This window comes from Brachionichthys hirsutus, chromosome 21 (assembly GCF_040956055.1).
Source record: "Brachionichthys hirsutus isolate HB-005 chromosome 21, CSIRO-AGI_Bhir_v1, whole genome shotgun sequence".
NCBI classification, from domain to species: domain Eukaryota; kingdom Metazoa; phylum Chordata; class Actinopteri; order Lophiiformes; family Brachionichthyidae; genus Brachionichthys; species Brachionichthys hirsutus.
In genome coordinates this window covers 8,690,794-8,700,136 of record NC_090917.1, presented here as the reverse complement: position 1 = coordinate 8,700,136, position 9,343 = coordinate 8,690,794, and the positions used below count along the sequence as shown (strand labels likewise).

General features: G+C 45.1%; 2 protein-coding genes across 3 annotated transcripts; both read right to left on the bottom strand.

The window, feature by feature from the left end:
* Window positions 1-824: 824 nt before the first annotated feature.
* On the bottom strand, window positions 825-5,300 carry kdelr2b (KDEL endoplasmic reticulum protein retention receptor 2b). The gene is made up of 5 exons (XM_068754346.1): window positions 5,118-5,300; window positions 3,844-3,944; window positions 3,431-3,589; window positions 2,807-3,059; window positions 825-1,995 (listed from the first exon to the last, which is right to left on the bottom strand). The coding sequence occupies exons 1-5, from the start codon at window positions 5,206-5,208 to the stop codon at window positions 1,961-1,963; spliced, it is 639 nt and encodes a 212-aa protein (XP_068610447.1). The 5' UTR covers window positions 5,209-5,300; the 3' UTR covers window positions 825-1,960.
* Window positions 5,301-6,163: 863 nt separating this feature from the next.
* On the bottom strand, window positions 6,164-9,343 carry mettl9 (methyltransferase 9, His-X-His N1-histidine). 2 transcript variants are annotated; one of them, XM_068754605.1, is made up of 6 exons: window positions 9,231-9,343; window positions 8,887-9,042; window positions 8,229-8,419; window positions 7,946-8,155; window positions 7,092-7,276; window positions 6,164-6,998 (listed from the first exon to the last, which is right to left on the bottom strand). In XM_068754605.1, the coding sequence occupies exons 2-6, from the start codon at window positions 8,974-8,976 to the stop codon at window positions 6,778-6,780; spliced, it is 897 nt and encodes a 298-aa protein (XP_068610706.1). In that variant the 5' UTR covers window positions 8,977-9,042; window positions 9,231-9,343; the 3' UTR covers window positions 6,164-6,777. The 2 variants fall into 2 exon arrangements, with proteins under 2 accessions (XP_068610706.1, XP_068610705.1); XM_068754604.1 differs by lacking the exon at window positions 9,231-9,343 and having other exon boundaries at window positions 8,887-9,065.

Genomic DNA, 9,343 nt, shown 5'->3' with positions numbered 1-9,343 from the left:
GTATAAAAACAACATATCAAATATTTAAAAAAAAAAAAAGTTTTTAAATGACTAAATTTTATATCAGCAACACATTTCAGAAGCATTGGTTCACTGATTGGTTCACCTGAAAGATTCTGCAGTGATACTGCATTAAAATCAGACAGGGGCAGCACAGTGGCACAGCGGGTAGCCGTTGTTTCACAGCAAGGTCACAGGTTCAATTCCAACTTGGGGTCTTTCTCTGAGGAGTTTGCATGTTTTCTCTGTGTTTCCTCTCACCACCAATATATGCAATTTAGGTAAATTAGCAATGTTAAATTGTCAGTAGGTGTGAGTGATTGTCTGTCTGTCTGGCGGCTTGTCCAGGGTGTACCGTGTATCTCTCGTAGACTGCTGGGATAGGCTCCAGCAATATCCGCTACCCGGATTTTGGATAAAACAGTCACAAAAATGAATAAATGAATGCAGATCGACCTGCTATCCATCCCTGTTTGTCCCCTTTCCCAGTGAGCACAATGCCGTATATCAGCCGGACTTCCTCTGATCTCTGCCTCATAGTAAACCGGCTTTCTAGTCGCCGGTTCGCGCAACAATTTGTTTTATAATTAAAGATTTGTCTGCAAGCCAGATGCAGCCATTGAAAGAGCCACATCTGTCTCCCGAGCCATAGGTTTCCGACCCCTGCTGTACACCAACGCTTACCTGACTGACATAAGCAACTAAATGCCACGTTAACCATCCATTTTGGATGAGAATTTAGACAAGGAATGAATACGTTTGGAAGAAAGGTTACGTCTCTAGTTCACAGTAGCGTAACAATAAAAAGGGCAACCACACAAAAATGTATTCCCAAAATGTCTTTATTGTGGTGGCATTATCATGCAAAAGCTCCAAAGAATTAAATGGAAACCTGAAATGTGAAAACTGAAGCAGATATTTAGGTCAGTGTAACAGAGTTTGCAGATCGTGCTCAGGGAGGTTTATTTCTATTAGAATTAGAAACACCTGGACACTCCTACAGACTCCGTCCACCGGAAACCAGAAGATAAAAATAAATACACTGGCCCCCCAAAATAAAACTGAAAGTCTCCAATTAGTGCTATGATTAACATACAGCACGCCATTAGCGTGTTCACTAATCTGAAATGAGTGAAAGATGTTTACTTACAGGTGATAAAATGTGCCTATTAGATAGGGAAGGTGGAGAAGCCATTTACAGTGACAAGAGTTCAATCATGTCCTTTCACACCAACCCTAACCAAGGCAACACAATACAGACTTGTATTGATAAGTGCAAGAGACTTGCACATCTAACAAAAAAAATGAACTCCCTTTTGTACAGGGAAACTTTAACAATGGTGTCTCCATTTGATTGTTTTCTCCTCCATAGGTTTGGAAACCAAAAATAGGCCGTCTTTATGCACGGGGGTGTATAGTAGCCCAAAATAGAAGAGCGAAGCATTTAAACTGATCACCATAATTATGAAGATTCAACCAATTATTCCTGAAATTGATTCAGGAAAAGTAATGCGCATTTATTTAGATGGCAAATACTACTTGGGTTAATAATATACCACCACAAGAAGTCCACTTGAATATCATACAATACCAAATCAGAGGCAATTTTACATCTTCAGCTCTTATTCTCCAATGTGCCGAATCTTCAGTAGAAAACATTTCTGGCATTTTTCTCCTTCGTTTATACAGAGTAAAAAAAAAAGTTAAGGCAAGATGCATCAAACAGAAATCAGAAGACTGCGGACCGGACTCTGCAGAGGTTCTGATCGCACTGATTCTGGATCAGAAGAAAGCCAGCAGCTCCCACTCGCTCTCTGTCTCAGGCATCTTACACTGGTGGGAGGGGAAGAGGAGGCGGCGGCGGAGGGTGAGGTGGCAGGGCCATCGGAGGTGCCCGCTACCACTTATCCTTCCCTTTGACACCCCTCTGCAAGTCTGCCAAAGCACTCCTCTTTGGCACTTAAGCTGGCAGACTCAACTTCTTTCCTTTCAGCACTGAAACGAGACAGGACAGCTTCATGTTCCACAGACCGGCCATTTCTGTGTCCCAAACTTTGGAGCCGGGTCATTTCTACAGAACGACAATGCTATAAAAGGACTCATTGCATGAGATTGCTTCTGTACGGCTGTACTCTATATTCAAGAACTTTGAGTCTGTACTGGACAGGTTACCGTGACAACAACAAGGCATTCCGTGTGGGTTTAAGAGCACATGCAGGAAGAGAAAGAGTTCCGCTCCGGTCTCAACAATCCACCTGACCTGGGATGCCTGTGCCAGGTTGAAAAACGAACTCCAAATCCATTTTCGGGAATGTAAATAAGCCCTTCTCAGTTTTTTTGGAGGCATTAAAGCAAATGAAATCTGATGTTGCCCCATCGGCTACTGTTTAATCATATAACCAGGGTTAGCAATAATACGAGAATCTTTCCCTCTCTGAAAAACCAGGTGATTATTTTTAGCAGTTATATTGTATGTAGTTCACAACCAAATGAAATTATTCTGTGGTGCTCTCTACACTGGTCTTAATTACTCCAGTACCAATGAAATCATTCACCATGGTGTCAGTACATCATCATCATATCAAACAAATGTTTTGATGCCAGGCGGGCCTTGGATTGTATTAAAATAGAATAATATTGATCTGGAACAAATATGGTAGGTCTGAATTTAAAGATTCATCCACAATAAGGACCGCTAAAAGATGGATCATCATTCAGTACCCAATCGACCAAGGTTGAATTCTAAAGCAGCAGCAGTCCATGTCTAACCGAGCAGTAGAGCGAACACAAAGGATGCAGGCCTTACCTTTTGTTACATACAAATAGAAGAAGTCACAGTAAAGGATGGTCTGGACCGCCCCTGCGACGATGGCGATCATATCGAAGAATCCCTCAAAGTAGAACCTCCATATCCAGTTGATGAGGTAGAGGGCTCTGTAGAGTCCCAGGAAGAACAGGTAGTGGGTGGTTATGGTCTCCGCCTCACCCGTCTTGCTGATCATGAAAAGCTGGGGAAGGATGGCCACCGACTCCAAGTAGATGGAGAATGTCCAAAGGATCTGCAGGAGAACATGCGCTGTGACCGTTTGACCTGCCCTCAGAAGGACAGCGTGCTACTCGTCTGGCTGCCATTTCATTTCTATTTAAAATCGTGTTCTTGGACGTACACATTAAACATTTAGCACATTAAAAATCTGCATTATCATCCACCAAGGATAATATGGATCAGAAGTGTCTGTCGGCCGAAGCCCGGTATCGGTACGCATCTCAACGCCCCGGTCCACACGCCACATGAACACTGGGACAAATGTCCATCATCAAATTTACAGATAATGAAAGACAGAATGATCTGTGGATGCAAACAGAGCCAGATGCTAAATGCAGGCAGATTATCAGCTGCACAGTAGAGTGTGTTTGTTCAGCATCTGACCTCCAGGGGGGAGAAGTCGTGATTAACCAGGAAGGCCAGCCCTCCAACAGGGACAACCAGGAACTCCACTCTGAAGGTGTCGTGGTTCCCATCATAAGTGGCCTTGAATTTAAGATAGATCAGGTACACGGTGGCATATGCACAGCCAATGTAGATAACCTGAAGGGCACAGACAAACAATTATTACGCACCAATCCCAGTACGATCTGATCTGATTAACATATGCAAATAAGTCCATACTATCGAGACCGTGACATGTAAACACAGTGCAGCGAGTAATGTTTGTGCAGGGGGGGGCAGGAGGACGGTCTCGCCCAGGTCTTCAGTGAAAACCTGGACCTCTGGTACTGAGATGAGGACCGACGCCCCTGCGGGTAATGCCTGGTGCCGGAGAGAAGACGCGAGTATTTCACCTTCATGCTGGTGTTGTAGAGAGAGATGAAGGAGGTGAGCAGGTCCAGGTAACGAGTGGTGAACACCAAGGCAAACAGGATCTGACTCTTCCCAGAAATACCTGTAAAGGACAGAAGAGGACATTTTAGAAACACCGTTCCTTGCCGGAACGGCCTGGGTGTTCTGTTTTTTTGTGAGTACATGAGTCATGGGCAGATATCACGTGAATACGGAGGCTTCATAACGATGATATCGCTTAACCTGTGACTTCATATTTTATTTACTTGTTTATTTTAGTTACGCTTTTCATATTTATCATTTGCAGGAGGAAACCGGAGAACCTGGAACCTGTGATTTAGGTCATCTGATTACTCTAAATTGTCTGTATTAGTAGCAGTAGTCTGTAGTGTGTGAGTGTGAGTGTGTGTGTGTGTGTGTGTGCGCGCGCGTCTGTGTGGCCGCACGACGTGAATAATCATCACTGTTTTCTCGTGGCACCGGTTCTGTTGCGGCTTAGTTTATTATTATTTAAGGCCGTTACTAAAGCTCAACCTGCTGCATCATTAGAACTCAAGGAACGAGAACTCTGTTGTCACCCGCCCGCAGAAAACAGCAGAGCTCGTTCACGGACACACGCACGACCGTGCAAGTGTCACATCCTGCAGTCAGACAGGCCAGAGGCAAAGGTCACTTTGTTACTATCATTCCAGTATCGCTGACAGAACTTCGGTGAACGACACGACGTGGAACCTTTGACCGGAACACAAAGCTCCATCACGGCAACGCACCGGAGGCACACGGGCGGTGACCGATTCGTGTCGGGGGAGTATCCGATCAATGCTGCCACGTCAGAAAGGTCCCGGGCCCGGCAGGCTGGCCTGAGGAGCGGAACGTGCCGTGTTGACCGCAGCGCTGATATACCGGAGCTCAGGACGGCCCTTACGGCCCTCCGGTCCCCCCCGGTGGTCGTACGTCACTGGCGGGGGCCGTTTCTCTGTCGAAGCTGGCTAACAAGTCAGGGGTTGCTAGCTGGTCATGACGTGTAATTCATGTAGACAGTGACATGTTGTTTTGTTTTAACATTAGCAAACAAACAGTCGCAATTGCTACGTGCTAGCTAGCTAACGTTAGCCGAAAACTAGCTAGCGAGCTGCAACTCCAGAATAAGTTTACGGAGCGACTCCTCTGCGTGCAGAAGAACATCTAGCGTTAAACTTAAGTGGCTAAAACGTGTTCTGTGTTTACCAGACGGGGGGGGGTCGGACAAACTGTCCGGGAAGGTGCGCTAACTTACCGGCACAAGACCTGGTTTTCCATATTTTTAGCAGCAGGATGATGATGGCTGCTAAATGAGACAGATCTCCGGTTAGCCTGAAAATGTTCATGTTTCCGGGAGGCCAACGCGAGTAAACAAACTGATGCGGTCTCCGCTAAGGATAAATTACTAACGCGACGCGGAGTCGAACCTCAGCGTAACAGTATTTCTGCTTTAAGAAGACGGGAAAATGGCGACCATTGAGCGACGTGGCTTGGGGGACGTGGCCAAAACAACAGCGCCCAATCAGAAAAGGGAAAACGTTTTCACACTCAGCCAATCAGAAGAGGAGGAAGCTCTGCTTTGCATAAATTATGACATAAAATGCGCCCTTCCTGCTGTGTGTGTGTGTGTGCGCGTGTGTGTGCGCGTGTGTGAGAGTGTACGTGTGTGTGTACAAGAAAACACATTGCAGATGTGGAAAAAAAACTGTTCACCACATCATCGTGAAAAAATAATGTTCACGTTTAAAGTGAGGATGAGTCGCAATAAACTACAGGGAGCCCAGAACTCGCTGGACGAAGCTTGAGTTCCGTTTAAAACCATCGTCAAGAACTGATTGTAAATTCAAACTGGTAATTCTGCACAATACCAACTAAGGTCACATTCATATGACATGAAATATTAAATCTGACAAATGCCACAAATGTTTAAGAATGGGAAGCCACTCAAGTGCATGTGAAGGCAGGTGAGCAAATGCTTTTGGTGATATAACGTATTTTGACTGCTGTGTCCATGTTTTCAGTTCTACAAATACCAAGCTATCTCAACGTCAAAGACTCCAGCACCAGAGTCAATAGCACAACTTATATTAAATTCATTGTTATTTCTATAGCGCCGCATCATAACAGAAAGTTATCTCAAGGCGCTTTACAGGTGTAGCAGGGAGAGTTCTGCCCTTGCTACTGGTTCCCCATTCATCCTGCAGCACTGAAAGCATTTCCTCTTTGACAGGGTGGTTTATTGTAGTCAGGTCCACAGAACCAGCATTTCATCTGGCCCTCAAAATAACAGGGATGTAGGTAATCAATCACTTTTTATTTCACGTGGCTCCAATAAGACAGGAACATCCACCCAACTCGTGTTGTTTGATTGTCAACATGTTTGGGGAGGGGAGGGGAAAGACAAGGCTTGGGTTTGTGTTGACCCAATATCTGGTTTTAGTCCCACATTATCAACACAATGTTAAATGTTGTTACTTTTAATGGCAATATGAACAACTGTGATACATTGAGTTATGACACCCTCCATCATTAATAAAAACATAGAATTAAAATGCAAGAAGCCCCATTCAAGCTGATTAAATCGAACGGAGGCACAAAAAAAGACATTAATAATTACAGAATGATGAAACACCAACAGTTAAAACACTTCCAACAAACACTGTAGGCACCTACACAGAACACGAGCCTACAAATCTATCATCTTCAGTTGCATTTAGAGGCACTGCCATCCCGTTCTTTACAGCAATATCACTGTCTCACAAGTCAGGCTGGTAAATGTTGGAACTGCAGTACCTGAGCTTCACCCCCGACTCAAAAAACAAAGGAAGCCTTTGAGAATTGCACTGGAATGAAGCCTGGCGTAAACCAATGAGGTGATGGCAACGTCTTTCTAAGTATCACGGTGCAGTCAACGATCAGACAGAACTACCCTCTGAAGCCTTAAGAACAAACACTGCATCATCAAGAACATAATAATCATTGTAGGTGTCGCCTTCACAGAGATATGGCAACCGGGTAACAGCCTCCACCTCAAACCCCGCCCTGCGGAAAACCTCACTGGAGAGGGCGGTCACTTGCTCCTCCCATGTTTTCCCTTTTACTTTCAAGTATTCTTTGGGACGCTGCCATCTGCCTCCTGGAGAAAAAAACAGAATGCTTTTAGATTAAATATTAAAGGCATAAGGAATTATATAGATAAGAAGTTCAGTTAATTTAATTCACAACTGACCAACTTCCACATACGGCTGGAATGGGATCACCGCTGCCAGGAGGAGCCTCCCTGTGACGGCAACCAGCGAGCTCCTGATGTCCAACAGGAGACGCAGGGGGTCTTCACAGCGGTCCAGCAGGTTCAGACAGCTGACAACATCGTACTGGAAACCAGTCTGCTGCCACTCATCTACGCTCAGAACTCTGAGTATGACAAGACAACAATTTGGGTTGTTATTTTAAAGGGTGGGAGAAAATACGCCTCGTAGCAGTAAAGGGGCATTATGGCCATGAATGTAATGTTTGACAACGTTATTCAAGTCTGCACGAGGTGACAGTCGTTCATAGTTGCCTTTTGTATGTTAATTAAGTTTCAGGATAACCACTAGCTAATGTTAGCCTGCTCTTTGTATGGAGATTAGATAGCTAACAGTTAGCATTCAGTTGATGCTGACATTTCTTTAGAGCCAACAACACACATTTTCCTGCCGTCAACCTCCAATGTTGTTGCCTGTATGACACAACAGGCTTTGATTTTAGATCAGTACAAAGTCAATCTCCCATCCCGAAATCCACTTAAACAAATACAGTCCACACGGATGAATAAAGCCAGATGGTATTTTCTTAGGAGGAATTAAAATATCAGTGTTGTGACTGAATGCATATTCACCGTTTTGTTTTTTTTGCTTGTAATGAACACAAGACAGACAGTTTACACCCCCCAGAATTAAAGCGACATTGAGAGTTAAATCACCAGTGCAGTCTGTCACTGATCTGCTGATGCATTATTGTTATTAGGACTGGTAGAACCAGGTAGGACTGGTATCAAATAACAAATGCATAATTCAACCTCGTCTGTGATTTTCCACTCACTTGTAATTCCTCCTCTGAAGATGCCACTTCATGGGTACCGAGACCTCGGTCGCATAGACCTCTCTGAAATAGGCTCCCATCACTTCTGTGACTCCTCCGTCCCCTGCTCCGAGGTCCAGGAGCCTCTCGGCCATCCAATCTGGTTCGATCCGGAGCAGACGTTGGAACTGCTCCGAGGACAACACAAACATAGAACCTCGACCCAGAAACCTGAGACAGACGGTACATCAGGGGAGGAGGCAGACAGGTGTAACACAGGCAGACGCGCGGCTGCACCACTCACCCGTTGATGGACGTGCGAGATACCAGAGGACTGAGGATCGTTGCTACAAAAGAATGGTAGAACTGCGTGAACAGCCAGGTTGACTTCTCCACGCTGCGCTTGAGGAAGTTCTGGGTGTCTGAGTCCAGGTTGCTCTGGACGAACAGGGGTTGCAATGATTCTCCGAGTAGGTCAGGAGAGCAACGGTACCACTAGAGCCATAGGAAAAAGGAAGTGAAGCAGAATTTCACAGAAAGCTACCCGAGGATCCTCTAAGAAAAGGCACATTTGTGAGCCGAAATGTCTTTGAACCGTGTGATCGAGTTGCCATTTTCTATTTAGCTCTTTGGATTACAATAATCTGGATGAAGGAGAATCTATAAAAACAGATCACACTAATAACGAGGCAAAAAAACATTCGTTTAAATTCCACAGTTTCAATTTATTATGAGGAACAAACTTCCATGATAAGGAGGACTGTTGTTTTGAGCTGTTTTGTTGGTTGGTGTTCTCTGACTGATGTCGGGGTCTACTTAGTGATCTCTTGTAAATCATCAGATTGCATTTAAAGAAATGCGACACTTAAACTATGTTTAGTCTTCACGTGTAGTTAGTCTTCAAACATGTGCAAATATCATTAAAAAGAAGCTTAATACTATGATTCTTAGCTAACCCTTACCTCCTGAGTCTCGGCCGCGTCGCCGTCGCTCAACATGCTCATTAGCAGAGACCGGGCCAGAGGACTGCGGACATACTTCCCGGTCCACATCCTCCGGACGGACAGCAGGAAGGCGATGTAGCCCAGAACCCAGGCTACAAAAATCAGTGTTCTCAGCTGTAGGTGACACATAACGCAGAACAACCCTGAGCAGGACTGCCGACAGACAGCGACAGTTGATGGAGCGAGCGGACTGGTTAGTGCACTAAGATGTAAATGACCTGTCCCTAAAGAAGGCAATGGCAGCCCATTTAAACCAACGCGTCAGCGCTCCGTCCCCGTTCCAAGCCAACAAACAAACAAACCTGAGGGTGCGGCGGCCTTAAGAACGCCAGCTGCTATTTACTCAACGTTTTAGCCCCGTCAAGGCATTGTCTCACTTCGTAAATAGCCTTTAAGCTGCGTTGTTCGCTTCCCA

Bases quoted from the DNA above. Each gene is read 5' to 3' on its own strand.
- kdelr2b (XM_068754346.1), bottom strand. From the start codon at position 5,208: ATGAACATTTTCAGGCTAACCGGAGATCTGTCTCATTTAGCAGCCATC. The intron at 3,060-3,430 runs GTCAGATGCTGA...GTTCTCCTGCAG, and splicing joins ACGACTTCTCCCCCCTGGAG to ATCCTTTGGACATTCTCCAT. The intron at 1,996-2,806 runs GTAAGGCCTGCA...GTCTCGTTTCAG, and splicing joins CTATTTGTATGTAACAAAAG to TGCTGAAAGGAAAGAAGTTG.
- mettl9 (XM_068754604.1), bottom strand. From the start codon at position 9,057: ATGTGTCACCTACAGCTGAGAACACTGATTTTTGTAGCCTGGGTTCTG. The intron at 8,156-8,228 runs GTGAGTGGTGCA...CGTCTGTCTCAG, and splicing joins TCTCGCACGTCCATCAACGG to GTTTCTGGGTCGAGGTTCTA. The intron at 6,999-7,091 runs GTCAGTTGTGAA...TTTTTTCTCCAG, and splicing joins CCAGCCGTATGTGGAAGTTG to GAGGCAGATGGCAGCGTCCC.